Genomic DNA, 17,373 nt, shown 5'->3' with positions numbered 1-17,373 from the left:
GGACTCTGAAAACTGTAAAGTGCCATACAAATGTAAATGATTTTATTTCATGTCATTGATGATCTGTTAAAATGTTGAACAATTAAACTGCTGAAGATAAAGCCCAGACTGACACTGAGCAAACTGTAGAAATGTGAGTTGGGTGAAAGTACCGCTCGGTAGATCTTAAGATACCGAGTCACTATACTCAGCCCTTCCCCGCACCATCCAATTTGCAGTTCTTCACTTTGACCATAAAACTATCATGTGAGTCTTTGCCAGTGACCCTGCTTTATGATGGTATCCCTCCAATCTGTCTTTCAAATATATAATCCAAACATGAAAGGATTTGTCTAGCATGACGTGTTCTTAGGCAACATCTCGTGGTTTTGGTGATCTTTGTTTCACTGAAGAAGAGGGCGCTGAGGAGAAAGAAGGGTGGCAAAGTTGATGGGGCTTTCGATTTTTTTCTTAAAAAGCTGGCAAATGAAGGAAAAGCACTTTACATTAGTCTTCTAACCCTTTCAGTAATGCATCTGTCTCCAAACCTGTTTTTGCAGTGCTCCTGCAAGGGCTGGTGTGGGAACAAGCAGTGTGGGTGCAGGAGACAAAAATCAGACTGTGGCATGGACTGCAGCTGTGACTCCACAAAGTGTAGGAACCGGCAGCAAGACAAGGTAGGGTCGACTCCATTGCCCCTCACCAGCCCTTCTGGTCTCGCACCAGTTCCCACCACCCTAAAGCCTGGAGTTTTCTGCACAGCTTTTCCTGCCCTTCTCCTGCCCACTGCAACCAAGGACATTTCACTTCTCGGTCCTTCTTCCTCTCTGTGAGCCCAGCGACACATCCCCTTCAGAAATCACAGCCCTTCCCAGGAGATTTCTAGATACACAGCTCCTCATGCCCAGCCTTGGCTGTAAAGTTTTGGTGCAGTTTCTGAGGCAGGGACAAGGAGCAGAAAAGGCAACTACAGGCACAGAGACCCACAGGACCAAACTAGTCCAGAGGCTTAGCTGGAGTTCTGAGGGCCATGAGGCAGCTTCCAGGAAGGAACTTAATCCTTCTGACATCTTGAGACTTTCGTTGCTTAGACCCTCTCTATGGGAACTAGCTATTCCATGGCTCTAGGAAAAGACCCACAAGAACTTGGTCTTTCAAATAGTCACTGTTTTGGGCCAAGTTCACTGTAGCTGCCCTCCTTATATTGCTCCCAGGAATAGCAAACTCAGGGCAACAAAGACTTCCTTACTCCTACATGTGCCCCGTGGCAAAATCTTATTCCTACAGCTCTCTGTGATACACAACAGCAACAGCTCTGGCAAGCTTGGTATAATGCCCCTTCATCAGAAGTTTCTTGAACATCAGCATGTGAACAGCCCTGCTCTGGAGCTTCTATTAAAATGACTTCTAAGGCAGGTAGTCATTAGAGGACCAGCTTGGCAAGCTGGGGGTCAGGCTAAGAATCGTAGAAGTAGTCAGGAACTTAATGATTTTCTGTTCCCATGGTCCTTCCAGTTTGGGTTCTGAGGTCCTCTGGAGGCTCCATGGAAGTGCTTCTTGAATGGAGGACCATGACCTGGCTTAGTTTGACCCCATGTTGATCCAAGCAGCTCTCTCTTTACTTATTTCCATACTGGGCTTCCTCTTAGGACATCAGTTATAAAACCGCTTACCTAGTCCAGTGCTCCCATTATACAGGGAAGGAAAGTGAGACCCAGAGATAAGCTTAAGTGACTCATTTAATATTACACAGCTGGTCATGACAGCTAAGATTAGACCTCGGGCTTCCTGACTCTCAATCCAGTTCTGTTTCCATGACAACAGGCTATAATTCTACTCCAGGCTCTACCAGAGTTGCCTGGTTACCTAAGTAACTTTTCACTATTGGCCCAAGTTCCCTTCTCGGAAAGAAAAACTAATACAGTCAACACCCTGTAGATATGCTAAAACGGTTATTCTGGATTCTGGAGGATGGAAGCTGAACCAAAGAAATGACCAAGGTGTGGCCTTGTTTTGAACATTGCTTTGTGATGTGCTCTGTGCCATTCTCCTACCTAGTCCTTTGCCTTCAGAGGCTGCCTTTGAGCATTTGTAATGGCAAGAAACCCCAAGCAGAGTCCCCTTAAGATTTGCTTAGGCTGACTGGTTAAAGGGGAGCAGACTGATTTTGTAACCCTGGTAGCTGAATTTCTAATCCAACTGTCTGATTCTCAGGATAGCTTGAGCACTGTTGAGAGGACCCAGGATTCCGAAGGCTCTTTCAAACTAGAGGATCCCACAGAGGTTACCCCAGGATTGAGCTTCTTTAACCCTGTCTGTGCTACTCCTAACAGCAAGGTAGGTAGGCCAAAGGCAGGTGCTTCCAACTGTATTAGTATCTTTCTCTGCATTAGCTATGACAAAGTGCAGTGGGAGAAAAAGGAGTAGAGGTATAATCAGCTTGCTGGGAAGTGGGAATTGGGCATAGGCCAGAGCCCTTTTTTTTTTTCTTTTAAGAGAGCAATCTTGGGGACACCTCCTACTATAGCATGCTGAGTATTTTTAGCGGCAAGGCTGGGTAGAGCCTCTGCCCCATCCAAGATCTCTTCATACCTGTCTCTGTCTTTCCTAGATCCTGAAAGAGATGTGTGATGTGGAGCAGGTGCTGTTAAAGAAGACAACTCCAGCTGCCGCCTCCTTTGGCCTCCTAGAATTGAAACATGTAGCAACAGAGTCCCAAGAAAATAAAGCTCCAGGGAAGAAAAAGAAACGAGCTCTAGCCAGCAATACCAGCTTCTTCTCGGGGTGCTCCCCTATTGAAGAAGAAGCCTATTGAAGTTGGTCTTGGACTGCCCCAGTCTGGCTTGGGAGATGCTTTCAGGTTGCAGCCAGAAGGAGTTTGTTTTTAATGACTCCTCTGGATTTCAGGGTTCTTGCTATTGAAAAAAAGGGACAGCATGTTACCAAAATGGAGGAAATCTTTGTTGCATGTTGGCCCCTACTTTCCAGCCTCCAAGCCACAGACTATTGCTTTCTCTTCTCCAGAAAGTTGCTAAGCCACCTGCTGAAGAAAGAACCAACTGACCTTCTTGATGACTCATCAAGAACCAGTCCTCAGTAAAATCTAGCTCTTTCTTAGTTGTGAGCAGGTAAGGCTGCCCACCTCCTCCCCACTGCGGATGAGGCTGAGGCTGTCTTATCTCTAGGTTGTCTCAGCTTAATGGCAGAAGTTAGCCAAGGCTGGTGGCCTGGCACCAATCTTTCATCCCACATCAGGAATGGTGGTGATACTGGGATATTTCCTGCTCTGACCATGTCCGGATTTTAAGTGTTTTAATAGTGCCCTCAATTGTCTTCCATGTTGCTGAGGTAAATGAAGTCTTTAAAAATGTTAATATTAAGTAAATAAATAAATCTTAGTCTAACTACTGTTTGGAAAGATCCTCTGTGCTAGAAGAAGAAATATTCCTGGGTTCCTTAGCCCCTGGAAATGCTATCAAGGAGAATCAGTGCAAGAACCCAAGCCTCACTACCTTGTAGCAACTAGGTCTTGAACCCAGGTCTACCTTACACCAAAGCTTTTTGTGTGACTCTAGAGTGGCAGTGGTAGCTGTTCTGAATGCCATGCAGCCTCATTTCTTGGCATAGTATGGGTGTGGGACCACACTGCTACCCAGTCCCAGGACAGCACAGTCCTGGCTGCCTGCTGTCTCCTTTGAAAGGGGAGAGGGGGGTGTTGTTTACTCCTTACTATGCATCAGGGTTCTCCATCTCTGCTTAAAGCTAAAATGAGGCCAACCCCGGCATGCCAAATAGACTGCTGACTGGTCTTGCGGCCTTTTGAGGAGCTTGCAAGCCCTGGGCTAACTATCAATGCATTCTGAATCCCAGTATCCCCCCCCCACTACCACCACCTCACTAAAAGCTCCCAAAGCACCCCTCAGAACTGGACACATGAAATCCAGAACTCCTCTAGAATCCACCAGACCCCAAGTGAAGGAAACTGAAGGATAACCTGTCTAAAATGAGGTCTACAGGAGGACTAGGTGACCAGGCCGCCCTCTCTGGCCTCCTGCCAGCAAGCAGCCCTACTTCTCTTTGCATTTTAATGACAAGGGAGCAAGGGAGCCTCTTGCCTTTGCCAACTAGAGCCCCTGGATACAATGGGAAGGCTGAGGGAGGGGAGCCAGCTCTTGGCATAAGAGACCCAGTCTTCCTTCTCACTGTTCCAAATCCAGTACGTGTCGGGGGAGGGGTAAGCAAGTTTATCCCCAAATAAGATATTTTTTCCCACCAATGCTGTGTAAGCCTCTCAGGCTTTGAGCCACTGCATCAGTCAAAGGGTAAAGAGGGAAGGTTAGTCAAGCCAGCACCCCCCTAGCCCTCATCCCACCCAGAGAGAGCTCTGTACTTTAAGCTGGCTACAGCATGCTTGCCAGCCTTCTGCTGATGATATGTATAGTAACAGCATCTTTTGCACGTGTTCACATTCCAAAGGCTTGTGACCCTAACACTATACTCTTCAAATGATTCCTGGAAAGAGACTTTAGATACCTTGAGGACAAGACAGCAGGAATGACACAAGTCTTTCTGCATCCTAAATGAACATCTCCTGTCTGGGGTGATGCGGGTAATGGGGGGCTGCTAGTGTCACCTAGGATTCATGAGGCCTGTGGTGACCCCTGGTCCAGAAACAGGGCGACCTGCTGCCCAGAGTTCAAGAAGTAGCTTGCAACCCTTTATCTTCTAGATGCACCTTACAGAAGTGGAAGTAGGATCCCAGGAGTGAAAGGAGGCTGATAAATCAAGGCCACCCTCCCAGGAAGCTTGAGGGAAATGCTAGACACACACACTCTCTCTCTCTCTCTCTCTCTCTCTCTCTCTCTCTCTCTCTCTCACACACACACACACACACACACACACACACACAGGCGAGCACACACACACACACACACTTCTTCCCAGGGGGTTGGCTGGGCCCCTTCTCACTGCCAAGTCGCAGAATTGTGTGGTCACCTCCCCCCAGCTTCCCGCCTGCTGGTGCCCTCAGCTGGTGCCCTCAGCCCTCGCCTCCCTGAGCCTGGACAAAGCCCCGGCAGTGACTGAGAGGGGAACAGGAGGAGGGACAAGAGAGATGGGGAGGGCCACACAAAGGAATTCCTCACGCCAAGCCCCTGACCGGCAGAGCAGCAAGTAAAGAAGCAGATCTGCTGTCCCTCCCCCTTCCTCCCTTATTTCCCCCCTCCGCCCCCACCCCCACCCCCGCCCACCCCACCCCCCACCCCCACAGGCTGGGCACTGGCCATAGAGCAGCTGAAGTCCTTCGGACAGAACTCACACAGCCTCCTGTAGGTGGCAACAGTGCCACCTGTTTGACCAGTGGGGCTGAGCCAAGGACTAGAAGAGGGAGGAGGCAGACAACTCGAAGAGGAGCTGGGAAGCAGTGCAGTGCAGAGCAGAGAGCTGAGCAGAGCAGAGCTGCCGCTGAGACAGGTGTGAGGGCTGGGGAAGGCTGGGGTGATAGGCGGGAATGGTGGGGCGGAGACCGGCTCCAACCGGCGGGGAGTGGGCCCAAGGATTGAGCAGCACCCCTGCTCAGCTCCCCTGATTGGGGTTTTCAGACTTCTCAGATCCTGACCCCATCTTACAGACAGCTCCTGGGAGGAAGGGAGGACTCTGGAAGGCAGTGTCTGGGATACAGAGACAAGACCTGAAGGGAGGCAGTAAGTGTGGATGGAGCCCAGGGCAGGCTACTAGAAGCTAGTCCTGGGATGGGAAGAAGCATCCCTTTAGGATGCTTTTTCCCTGGAAGGGTCTCAGGGGAGTTTCCCTCCCTCCAGCTACAGACCCCTCACCCCTCTGCTCCTTACCCTAATTCTCCTTTCCCAAGGCAAGCATGGGGTAAGGAGGGCAGTTTCGGGGCAGCCACACCCTCCCTCATTTCAGGGGCCCAGCCACCATGTACCCTCTAAGTCTCCACAGCCTTTATGGGGCCCAGATGACAAGGGGTCACGTCCCTCAGACCACACACACTTTGGGTGGATCCAGGGTCTCCTCTACACACTCAAAGTCCTCTAGAAACCCATTTGAACTGACAGTCACTAGTGCACACACACATACAAATGCTGACACGAATCGTGCACCCAGTCACACACCCAGCTTAGTTTGGGGATCAGTAAGCCACCTAGGTCCCCGCATGACCCAAAATTGCGAGGTCTAACAATCCCAGGCCACAACACAACCACACACACACACCCCCACACACACATACACCTTTGACCAGTATTTGTTGTACTTTCACCCAAGCGATCTCAGAGGGTGGGGCCCCTACAGAGACTGGGTTCCTGGCTGGGGTGGCGGGGTGGAGGGGGGTGACTGGGCAGGATGACTGGGCAGGAAGGGACATGACTGTGGGGTGAAAGGACTTGGATTTTCCATGTGTGTGCGGGCAGGAAAAGGGTTCCTTCAGAAAGTTGGGAGTGACACAGGCAACCTGTTTCCCTCCAGTCTTCCTCTTACTGGCAGTGCCTCCTACCCCCTAGGAGGTAGAGACCTAGAGAATCTTTTAGCCAGGACTTTGTGGTGTGTGCAATCTCTGTATCCATATCAACTGGCCAACTAGCTGGGCCTTCCTTAGCCCCAGGTCAGAACCAGAACCTCTGCTTTAGGTGACTCTTGGTTCCTGGGGTGGAAGGCTCCCCACCATGGGGCTGCCTAAAGCTTGGCCAGATCTGTCTCAACTTGCTAAACTGAATTTGCCCCACCCTGGGCAGTTCCTCCTAAGTCCCTACCCTGGGCAAGCACTCTATCCCCAGAGCTGGATGGATGGATGCTGTTAAATGGGGAGGAGTTGGAGAGGGTGGGTATGCACCCTGCCTGCAGAGACTGAATCTCCTGGCTGTCCCACTGACTTTTCAGGTATCCAGATTAAAGGGAAAGAGATTATCCCCCATTGCTCACATCCTGTTCCAATCTGGCACTTTGGCCAGCCCCATGACCTCTGTTGCTGAGCAATGGCCCAGGTCTCTGCTGCACCTCTGAGCTCCTCAGATGCCCTGGGAGGGAGGATGGGATCCACCTCCTGCCAGAGTCCCTGATGGCTGAGTGTCCCTTCTCCCAGGCCCTCACCATGGCCGAGTCCCCCGGCTGCTGCTCCGTCTGGGCCCACTGCCTCCACTGCCTGTATAGCTGCCACTGGAGGAAATGCCCCAAAGAGAGGATGCAAACCAGCAAGGTGGAGTAGGGATGGGGGGGGGGGGGCACTGGAAGTCCAAGGCAGAAGCTGCCTGGAGGGGATAAGGAGGCCAAGTGTGCTCAGAGGCAGCTGGGGGGAAGGGGCTTTCTCTCCCTAGGAAGAAAATCTCTCTCTGCCTGTAGAGCAGAGCAGAGCAGCCCAACGCCTGGCAGGAAGCCCCACTGAGCTGCCATCCGTTGGGGACTCTGAGCTGGAAGTGGGGATCGGCTGTGAGCTTCTCTCCTGCCCCTTTGCAGTGCGACTGTATCTGGTTTGGCCTGCTCTTCCTCACCTTTCTCCTCTCCCTGGGCTGGCTGTACATCGGGCTCATCCTTCTCAATGACCTGCACAACTTCAATGAGTGTGTCACGGACCCCCTCCTTCCTCAGCATACACGTTCCACTGTGCCCCACCTTGGGACCCCTGGGTGCTCAGTCATCCCCAGCCCTGCCTAGCTGTCCCGCTACCCAAAACCTCCTTAGAAAACTCTTCCATGAGGTCTCCCCGGCCCTTGGAGCCCCTGGCCCCTCATTCCCTTCTAGTCATCCTTCTAGACCCACCCCAACTCCCTTCAGGCCACTGTTAACAGCCCTCCCCCCACTCAGACACCTTCCTCTCCCTTCCCACAGATTCCTGTTCCACCACTGGGGACACTGGATGGACTGGTCCCTGGCATTTCTGCTGGTCATCTCTCTACTTGTCACATATGCATCACTGCTATTGGTGGGTCAGGGAGTGGCCCGCATAACCCCCACCTCAGTCCTCCCTTCCCGTCAGCTTCACCCCCCTGGCCACCGAGGGGAGGGGAGGGATGAGAGGGCAGTCTGGGAAGCCCATCTCAGTGACCCCTCTTGGCACCTCATTACTCCCACCGCCCTCTGCCTCCAGCTCCTGGCCCTGCTCCTGCGGCTCTGTGGCCAGCCTCTTCATCTGCACAGTGTCCACAAGGTAGAGTGGGGATGGGAGTGAGTGGAAAGAGGGGTCACTGGACCCAGCACTTGGCCAGCTACTGGCTGAGCACCCCAGTATTCTACCCATGCACTCAAGCTCAGGACCTGAAGCCCAGGTTGTTGAGTAAAAGAAGGAACGTGGATGAGTCAGGGGAAAGAAATGGTCCTGTTTGCATATAGGGGGTGGAGGCAGCCCAGGGAGCCATGAGCCCAGGGTTGACAAAGAAGGCCCCATTCATCCCCGATTCCCCAGATGCTGCTGCTGCTCATTATGCTTCTTGTGGCCGCTGGCCTTGTGGGACTGGACGTCCAATGGCAGCAGGAATGGCGTAGCTTACGTGTGTCACTGCAGGTGAGTGACTGATCTCCAATGCCTAGGTGGGAGCCTTGACCTGTGTCCAACTCCTGGACACATCTTGCCCCCCAGTCCCCAAGACTTCAAGGAGCTCTGAACTCAGGTCCCAGGAGGGGGAGGCAAGGACCACTAGAGAGAAGAGCCCTCCTCACCAAGTCTCGTCCACAGGCCACAGCCCCATTCCTTCATATTGGAGCAGTTGCTGGCATCACCCTCCTGGCCTGGCCTGTGGCTGATACCTTCTACCGCATCCATCGAAGAGGTGCCAGCTCCGCTCCCCAACATCCCCTCACTGGCCGTCAATGCTTCTGCCTCCTGCTACCTGTCTTACTGCACCTGCACTCTGCTTTCTGCCCCACCAGAGCTCACCCATTGCCCTTTCTCCATAGCCTGTCCCCCACACCCCCACAGGTCCCAAGATTCTGCTACTGTTCCTATTTTTTGGAGTTTCCCTGGCCGTCTACCTCGCCCCACTATGCATCTCTTCACCCTGTATCATGGAACCCAGAGACTTACCCCCCAAGCCTGGTCTGGTGGGACACCGAGGGGCCCCCATGGTGAGTGTGGGGTAGAATGCCAGTAGGGTGGGGAGGGTCTGTTCCTCCAGGCTCTGGGTTCCCAGGCTCCAACCCTTCTCTGCTACCTCCCCACCAATTCCCTTGCCCAGCTGGCCCCTGAGAACACCCTGATGTCCCTGCGGAAAACTGCCGAATGCGGAGCTGCTGTGTTTGAGACCGATGTGATGGTCAGGTGAGAGAAGCTGGGGGCAGAGGGACACAGTAGAGGAGCTCAGGAAGTGATGACCAGTCCCAGAGCTCAGCCCCCCGACACCCCTTGTGCCCTCAGCTCTGACGGGATCCCCTTCCTCATGCATGATGAGCACCTGAGCCGAACCACAGATGTGGCTTCTGTGTTCCCAGCCCGAACCTCCTCCCACAGCAGTGACTTCTCCTGTGCTGAACTGAAGAAGCTCAATGCTGGGACCTGGTTCCTAGAGGTGAAGACAGCCTCATAGAAGAGGCAACCACCTGTAGGAGCGCTTGGGGGAGAGTTCATTCATTGATAAGTATTTTCTGAGCCCTGTGCTGAGCAATAGGTATCCAGGCTCTCTCCACAAGTCTCTCCCTCCAAGGACAGAGCTGAGCCAACAGGCTATCATAATAGGAAAACTAGAGTGATTACAATATCTTTACCAAATAGAGAGGAGAGAGGAGTGCCTGGGTGGCCCAGTCAGTTAAGGGTCTGCCTTGGGCTCAGGTAATGACCTCGGGGCCCTGGGATGGAGCAGGTCAGGCTCCCAGCTCAGTGGGGAGTCTGCTTCTCTCTCTCCCTCTCTCACTCATTCTCTCTCTCTCTTCCCCTCCCTCCCTCTCTCTCAAATGATTAAATAAACTCTTAAACAGAGAGGAGAGAGAGTAAAGCCAATGTTTGGCATGGTGGATGTGGGAGAGGATCAGGAGTGGTTTCACAGGAGAGAATGCCTGAGTAGCACATGCAGTAACAATGGTTTTTAAGATGGGCAAAGCAAGGACTGACAATTCTAGTCAGAAAGAGGGGCATATGTCAAGCCCCAAAAGTACAAAAAAGTGTTTCCAGGGGGAAAAAAAAGAGTGGCTCCGTGCAACTGGGAGATAAAATTTGTGGGAGTGGTAGGAGGTGAGACTGGCAAGGGGACCAGAGGCTTGGTCTCAGGGGGCTTTGAATGCCAGGCCCCCAAAGTGCAGGCTTCAATCCTGTAGGTAACAGAAATATTCATCAGGGTACTTTATTTTTTCAGTTCCTCTCTTCCTGATCCTAAAAGTAATATGTGTTTCTTATAAAAAAAATTAAACATTAAGGAAATAACCTGAACATAGAAAAGTCCCCCATAATCCAACTCCTCTGAGATATCCATTGCTAGCAGTTGGATAGTATGTATATATACATATATACATATACAGAGATGTACATGCCCATGTGCATTTTTCATTTTGCACAGATAGGATCACTTCATATTTCTTTTACAGCTTGATTGGTTTTTCATTGAACTCTATATACGATGACATGTCAGGGTGATTAAGACCAAGGGATGTCTGGGTTTGACTCCTGGCTTCACCACCTACTAGCTGTGGGAGTCTGGGCAACAGAGTCTCTCTGTGCTTCATTTTCCTCATCTGTAAAATAGGCATAATTATAATAGTACTTACCTTGTAGCATCATTGAGATGATTAAATAAATTAAGGTGTTAGATAGTTTGCTTTCTCCATGTCAGTGATTAGGAGGTAAGGTCATTTGTTGATTAAGAGGGGTAGGAAAGGAGAGTGACAGAGGTTTGGAAGAGCCACTAGGAATGGAAAAAGGAGCAAAAGAAGAGCAAGTAAGAGGATGATTAAGTGGGGCACCTGGCTGGTTCAGTCGGTAGAGCATGTGACCCTCAACTCAAGATCATGAGCTCAAGCCCCATGTTGGGCATAGAGTTGTGTTTTTTTTGTTTTGTTGTTGTTGTTGTTGTTGTTTTAGAAAAGGGATGATAAAGTGGCGCTGAAGGTGAAAGAAGACTGTAGTGACAGTCTACATGATGTGCTCTGCCCCCCTAATTCTAGCGGTGGAGGAGGCAGATGATTATAGAATCGAATCAGAGTCTGGGATTTGGTGGGAGGGGGAGTGCAGCATGCAGGGCAGGAATGGAATTGAGGGTGCTGTGGAAAAGTAATTCAAGCTGCAGCTGGACCAAGGATAGGGGATGTAGGTGTGGCAGAAAGGGGCTGATGGACTGGGAGGAAACCAAGGGGCTAAGACCCCAGAGGTGTCTGTGAGACCAAAGAGAAAATGTAGTAGGAGAAAGGAAGTTAGGAAACTGGGAGGGAAGGAGGTTGGGGATCACAATGTAAGGTGTTAGATGGTCTGGAAAGGGCCACAGTTCAGAGAAAGAAAGACGCTGGCTCAGAGGTACACAGGAGCCGGGCACCAAGTGGGGGAAATGAGCCGAAATGGCAAGAATGGGGGAATGCTCTAAAGGCTTCTTCTGGTCTTGAAATAATTTTCCTGTTCTTGTAGAGGCAACCCTTCTGGGGGGCTAAGAGGCTGTCAGGTCCTGATCGGAAAGAGGCTGAGAACCAGACAGTACCAACATTGGAAGAGCTGCTGAAGGAAGCTGCAGTCCTTAACCTTTCCATCATGTTTGACTTGCGCCGCCCCCCGCGAAATCACACATACCATGATACGTTTGTGAACCAGACTTTGGAGACAGTGCTGAGTGCAAGGGTGCCCCAAGCTATGGTGATATTGCCAGGACCCCGAGTACTCCCTCTTACCCTTCTCCCCACCCTACCCCCTGCCTTCCCTAGGCTATGGTGATAATTTTGAGGCTGCCCCCTGCCCCAGGGCCCCACCCCAACTCATATACCCCATTCTGTGGTCACACCTCTCTGCCCCTGCCCCTATCCCTGGAATCCCCAAGCTCTCCTCAGCTTCATGCCCATCTTCCCTGAACCACAGGTCCTTTGGCTACCGGATGAAGATCGGGCTAACGTCCAACAACGGGCACCCAGAATGCGCCAGATATATGGACAGCAAGGAAGCAATAGAACTGAGAGGCCTCAGTTTCTCAACCTCCCCTACCAAGACCTGCCAGTGTTGGATATCAAGTGAGTGCCAGAGGAAAGGAGCCAAGGGAATCCCATTAAACTTAATGGCAGGGGAGAGCCACCTCAGGGAGGGCAATGACCATTCATTTATTCACACATACAACAAATACTTACCAATATGTTTAACACTTGCTATGCATCAGGCACTATTTATTGCAGGCTTTGGGAATACTAGTGAAAGAGAGAGATAATAAACTGAACGAATTATATGCATATTGGATAGTGATAAGTGATATGAAGATAATAAAACTGGGAGATGTAATAGAGCAATTAGAGTGAGGGCTAGAAAAGGGGCCACATTAGGAGAAGTAGTTAAAGAGGTGATGTCTGGGCTGAGACCTGACAGGTCACAAGGAGCTAATGATGAGAAGAGCTGCAAGGGGAAGGTGAGGCTGGGGAGGTCAGCAGGAGCCAAATTGGGTAGGACCTTGATGGCCACAAGAATGATGTTAGGTTTCATTCTTCACCAAAGAGGTTAAGTGCAAGAGAGGATGGATCCGGGGAGAGAGGTGAGAGAGTCCCAAATGTGAGCTGGGCCCCAGAAGCTGACCCAGCCAGTAAGTAAACAGGATGAACTGCAAAACATGCAGTTGCCAGGGTCTCTTATAAGGTCTCTGTGGCCAGATAGAAAAAGAAACATGGATTGAATGATAGCCCAGTGATCGCAAGTATTTCAAGGACCTTTTCCCAAGTTGTCACCATGGAGGGAGACATGACATTGGCTTTGGCCCTCACTTTAGTCTTGGCTAGTCAGCCTCACCTGCTGATCATGTTTCCAAAAGATATAAATTGGTAATGAATACACTGGCGATGAAATTGAGGTCCTGAAAAGCCTAAGTGCCCTAAGACGATGGATCAAATGTACCAAGAGGAAACACAACAGGAATAGATGTAAAGACCTATATTTGCAGTCCAAAAGAAGCTCAGTTGCACAAAGACAAGAGAGGAGATACTGGCATTCAGCAGGAACATGTGCGAAAAAGACCAGGGCTTTGATTGAATAGTGTGCATAATGAGTCATCAGTGGCATGTGACATTGCCAAAACTAGCCCAACCCTGGGCTGCCTGCATGCAGACGTCATGCCCAAAAGGTAGGGGGAGTTTTGCTGTACTCAAAGCTGGGCCAAGCCCACCTGGGAGATCATATTCAGATGCAAGCCCCCATCCTTTGAAAGGAACACTGATAAATGGAACCAACATCAGCTCAGAAGAGGTCTGGTGGTAAAGGGAATAATAAGCCAGGTCCCAAGCCCTGGTGGAAGGAATTGGGGCTGCTGGGCCTTGAGACAAGACAACTCAGGGACATGGGCACTTGTTCCTCAGACACCCGAAGTGCTGTCATGGGACAGAGAAGAGAAACACACTCATGTGGCCCCTGATAGCCAAGCTAGGGTCCGTAGGTGGGATCCACTGGGAGACAAAGTTCAGCAATGCAAAGAAAGTTTAAAAAGTAGAACTGACAGTCCTTGGCAGCAACATCGTACATTGGAGCATGCACAGGGGCTGACTCCTGTGCCTCGAGCCCCATGATTCTAGATGTTCCTTGTTTCCCACCTCCACAGGGCACTACACCAAGATAATGTCTCGGTGAACCTATTTGTAGTGAACAAGCCCTGGCTTTTTTCCCTGCTCTGGTGTGCAGGGGTGGATTCGGTCACCACCAATGACTGCCAGCTGCTGCAGCAGATGCAATACCCCGTCTGGATTATTGTAAGACCTCTGGGGCTGTCACCGCTTGTCTTCTTCCCCCACCCCCACCTCCAGTTCTCCTTAACCCCAACCATCTCTTCCTCATGCATTTCCCCCCACATACTACCTTTGGGGCTCTGGCCACCACCTAGAGGTGCCTTTTCCTATCCTGTAGCCCCCTCAAACCTACCTAATGATGTGGATCATCACCAACTGCGTCTCCACCCTGTTGCTTCTGTGGACCTTCCTCCTCCAAGGGTGAGTGCTTCATGCCTCAGCTCTCTGGGTCTTCGTTGTCCCCCGGGGTCCTGGCAATGGGACTGATTCAGACTCACATACGCTGCCTGGAGCTTGGGGTTTGGTCTGTTCGGTTCCTTTGTGGTTCTTGGGCCCTTCCTTATATGCCAAATTAGCCTGAGCCTGGGAAAGGCAGTTTGAGGGAACCTGGCATCAGAAGGTCATACCTGAAGCCGGTTGAACGCATAATGGGAAGCTTTTCTCCCTACAGGAGATGTAAGAAGGAGAGAGAGAAAACTGGTAAGAACTTTCTCCCTCATCTCATTTTCTCCTCCTCTAGCCTTCCCTTTGGTCACTCCCTATATGTCCTCCCCTCTCCCCACCCGCTGCTCTAGGCTTAGAAACAGCAGTGCTGCTGACCAGGATCAACAATTTCATAATGGAGTGAATGCCCAGCCCCAACCCCCCCCACCAACCACAGTCTGAGGCCTGTCTGGATTGACTAACAGCAAGGAAGGGAGAGCGGCTGAGTGGGGATGGGGTGGGGTAAACTTTGCCAACAGAAGGTTTTGAACCATGAGGGTCCTCTGCACAGATGGTGGGCATGCTGCAAGCTTCCGTGGAATCTGCTCCCCTTAGGGTTTTGACCTGAGGTCATTGGGAAAACAGTGAGTCATGGGAAGTTACTCCCAAAATGAAACTAGGACGGAGAAAGTGGGAAGGAGGTTGCCAAGATAACGTTTCAGACCTGTGTGCACGAGTTCTTGTGTAGAAGGCACAGGGTGTGTCAGGGATGGACCAGTTTGGACCAGTGACTGAAGGAGATGACAGAACAGCCTTTCCTGGAGAACAAAGATGATGGAGACACTAATCCCACTCCATTCGCTATCTCTTCTGACTCCCTGCAAATTTAACTGCTTTCCTGCCTAGATACTGGGGGCAAAAGAGCCCATGTAGCCATTTAATTCTGTGCCTATAGGTGGCTGCGCACAGCCTTTTCTTCGAGACAGGCTGGTTATTGTATGTCGTTAATCTGTTCCTCAATGAATTTAACTCCTGATTGGTTGTGGTCTGATCTTTTCAGTGGTGGGGTTTGGTGGAGAATGCACTCGGTTTTATGTGACATGACACTGAGGGGTCATCACGGGGAGATTCTTGGGCTGGAGGTGGGAAGACCACCTGGGACAATGAAGGGCTGCAAGAGGGGAAGCAAGAGAACAGCCACCACGGGGACAAGCTTGGGTGACTGAGGCACTCTGTGCAGAGTTGCGTTGTAGCTCCACCTTGTGGTCAACCGCCGCAAGAAGGAGGCCGCGTCAGTCGTCACCGTGAATGCCACCTGTTTTCTGTGCCAGTTGGAGACCTGTGTCCTTGACTCTACACCCTGAGGGTATAATCCGATTTCGACAAGATTCTCACAAATTTTCGCCTCTATGAGCTGCTGCGCGCAGGCTCTGGTTCTCAGGCCCTCCTTCCCCTCGAGGAACAAGTTCCCCAGTATGTTTGTTGCTAGTGAGATCCTGGGCTAGAATAGTTAAAGTGACCAGTGAGAAGCTGACCTAGGATGGGGAGTCTGGTAGAAGGGGGAGGGAGGGGCCAAGGCAAAACCGGGGACCCTCGGAGAGGGCTCAATGGCTGACTCTTCTGTTCCCTACCACACCAACGTTCACCCCGATTCGTGTCTCCACGCGAAGGGAAATCGGATTAAGACGCTGGCGAGGTCAGAAGGGTCGGTTCTCAATTCCTCCTCTCTCACCAGACTGGGATCCGGGGCAGCACTACCATTTCCAGACAAGACCCTACTGGATGGCAAGGCAGCCCCGGGAACTACAATTCCCAAGATGCCCCGACCACTTCCGGTCTCGGGATTGACGGAAGCGAGTTTGAATTTGTATTCCAGCCCCCTCCTCCTCCCAGGCCCGCCCCTTCCCTTCTCGCCACCCGCCCCCTCCATGCATACACATACACATACGTACACAGGCAGTGGTTCAAGCCAACATACCTGGCCTGCAGCTGGCGCGGTGGGCGGGGGCGCCAGCGTGGGAAGGGCTGGGAGGAAGTAGGCGCCGGGGGAGCCAATGCCGCGGCCGCTGTCTGGTCCCAGTCTCCTCGGGCGTCCACCCCGCCTTGTCGCGGGAAGGGCTCCTTCACACACTACCCTTTCAAGATGCATTTCCTTCGTTTTCCCTATTCCTGATCCGCCCCTCAGTCTGACCGTCTGCCAGCCGCAGCTTGGAGGTGCCCAGACTGTCCGGTACCGCCAGGCTCTTACCTCTCAGCTTGTACCTCCACCCCGCACCCCTACTTTTCTGTCCCCTCCCAGGTGTCCAGCCCCGCAGCCCTGCAGCCTCTTCCTCCCCTCCTCTTCCAACCCAGTCCTGACAATCTCCAGACTGTCCAACCCCCAGGCTTTCAGCTGCAGTCCTGTAACCTCAGAGTCCAGACTCCGGGCCAGAGTGTCAGGACCTAGTCCCAGACCCTCACCCCTTACCCCTGGACCCTAGCCGTGAGTCCTCAGCCCTGACGCTACCACCGCTTATCCTTACTGGCTTTCTAGGAGGACTGGACAGCTATGGCACACTTAACTTCTATGAGACCCTGGGCTGGAGACAGGGACTAACAAAAACTTGAGGGAGGAGGGCCTCAGAGAGCTGCTCATTGGGGTTGGGGTGCAGTTGCTCTCCGTTATTTTTAGCTGCTGACTCACAGCTCCTGGCATCCGGGTTTGGGGCTAGCAGGCTGGGCTAGGGGGCTATTAATAGAGCTGAGACACAGCCCCGACCCAGTTCAGTTTAGAAGCACAGGGATCAAGGAGCCTCCCTCTGTCACCATGCCCTGTGGAGATGTAGTGAACAAAGGCAGTGGCTGAACCAGGACCTCTCTGCCTACCAGTACCTCAGCCTGATATCTCTACCTTGGAACTCTTTAGAGAAGGCCCACTATAAGACTCCTAGGCACAGTTCTCCCCTCAGTTTGCCGTGGCTTGGGGTTCTGCCACAATGAACCTCCTGTTGTACTAGCTGAGAGTGAAGACAGGAGTCCTAAGTAGAACAGATATTGTGGCTACAGCCTTGGCGTGGCCTGGACCTATTCTTGGGCCAGAATACCAAGTTACTAGAAAGAAAAGCTGTGGGTTTCTGGGCCCCAAAGACCCTCTTAAGGATGAGGTGCTTCAGCATGGTCCTAAGAGAGGGGGCACTGAGCTGAGAATTTGCTAGCCTCAAACTCCACACAGTACTAGGAAACTGCTGAATTCTGTGTTTACCACCTGTCGATTTTCTTTTTATTTCTTTCCCTCTTATAGGGCTCAGTCCCTACTTGCAG

General features: G+C 51.7%; 2 protein-coding genes across 4 annotated transcripts in view; both read left to right on the top strand.

The window, feature by feature from the left end:
• KIF4A (kinesin family member 4A) overlaps positions 1-3,391 on the top strand; it is a 119,178-nt gene extending 115,787 nt beyond the window's left edge. For both annotated transcript variants that reach the window (XM_055338926.1, XM_055338927.1), the window contains exons 29-31: positions 540-656; positions 2,194-2,316; positions 2,591-3,391. In XM_055338926.1, coding sequence (XP_055194901.1) covers positions 540-656; positions 2,194-2,316; positions 2,591-2,794 — 444 coding nt within the window. In that variant the 3' untranslated portion in view covers positions 2,795-3,391. The remainder of the gene's footprint in view (positions 1-539; positions 657-2,193; positions 2,317-2,590) is intronic.
• A 1,911-nt stretch (positions 3,392-5,302) lies between these two features.
• Positions 5,303-15,109, top strand: GDPD2 (glycerophosphodiester phosphodiesterase domain containing 2). 2 transcript variants are annotated; one of them, XM_055339180.1, is made up of 16 exons: positions 5,303-5,451; positions 7,079-7,192; positions 7,450-7,553; positions 7,822-7,915; positions 8,081-8,140; positions 8,396-8,494; positions 8,666-8,759; positions 8,909-9,054; positions 9,165-9,247; positions 9,344-9,494; positions 11,534-11,755; positions 11,975-12,123; positions 13,686-13,833; positions 13,988-14,070; positions 14,321-14,349; positions 14,445-15,109. In XM_055339180.1, exons 2-16 carry the CDS (start codon positions 7,088-7,090, stop codon positions 14,495-14,497), a joined length of 1,620 nt encoding a protein of 539 aa, XP_055195155.1. In that variant the 5' UTR covers positions 5,303-5,451; positions 7,079-7,087; the 3' UTR covers positions 14,498-15,109. The 2 variants fall into 2 exon arrangements, with proteins under 2 accessions (XP_055195155.1, XP_055195156.1); XM_055339181.1 differs by lacking the exon at positions 5,303-5,451 and adding an exon at positions 5,649-5,681.
• The last annotated feature ends 2,264 nt before the right edge of the window (positions 15,110-17,373 follow it).

Source organism: Nyctereutes procyonoides, unplaced genomic scaffold (genome assembly GCF_905146905.1).
Source record: "Nyctereutes procyonoides isolate TBG_1078 unplaced genomic scaffold, NYPRO_anot_genome, whole genome shotgun sequence".
Taxonomy (NCBI): domain Eukaryota; kingdom Metazoa; phylum Chordata; class Mammalia; order Carnivora; family Canidae; genus Nyctereutes; species Nyctereutes procyonoides.
Note: the sequence above shows the minus strand (reverse complement) of the source record. Positions and strands in the feature narration are given on the sequence as shown.

Coding starts and splice junctions, on each gene's coding strand:
- GDPD2 (XM_055339180.1), top strand. CDS start 7,088: ATGGCCGAGTCCCCCGGCTGCTGCTCCGTCTGGGCCCACTGCCTCCAC. Junction 8,141..8,395: donor ATCTGCACAGTGTCCACAAG/GTAGAGTGGGGA, acceptor CCGATTCCCCAG/ATGCTGCTGCTGCTCATTAT. Junction 9,055..9,164: donor GACACCGAGGGGCCCCCATG/GTGAGTGTGGGG, acceptor TCCCTTGCCCAG/CTGGCCCCTGAGAACACCCT.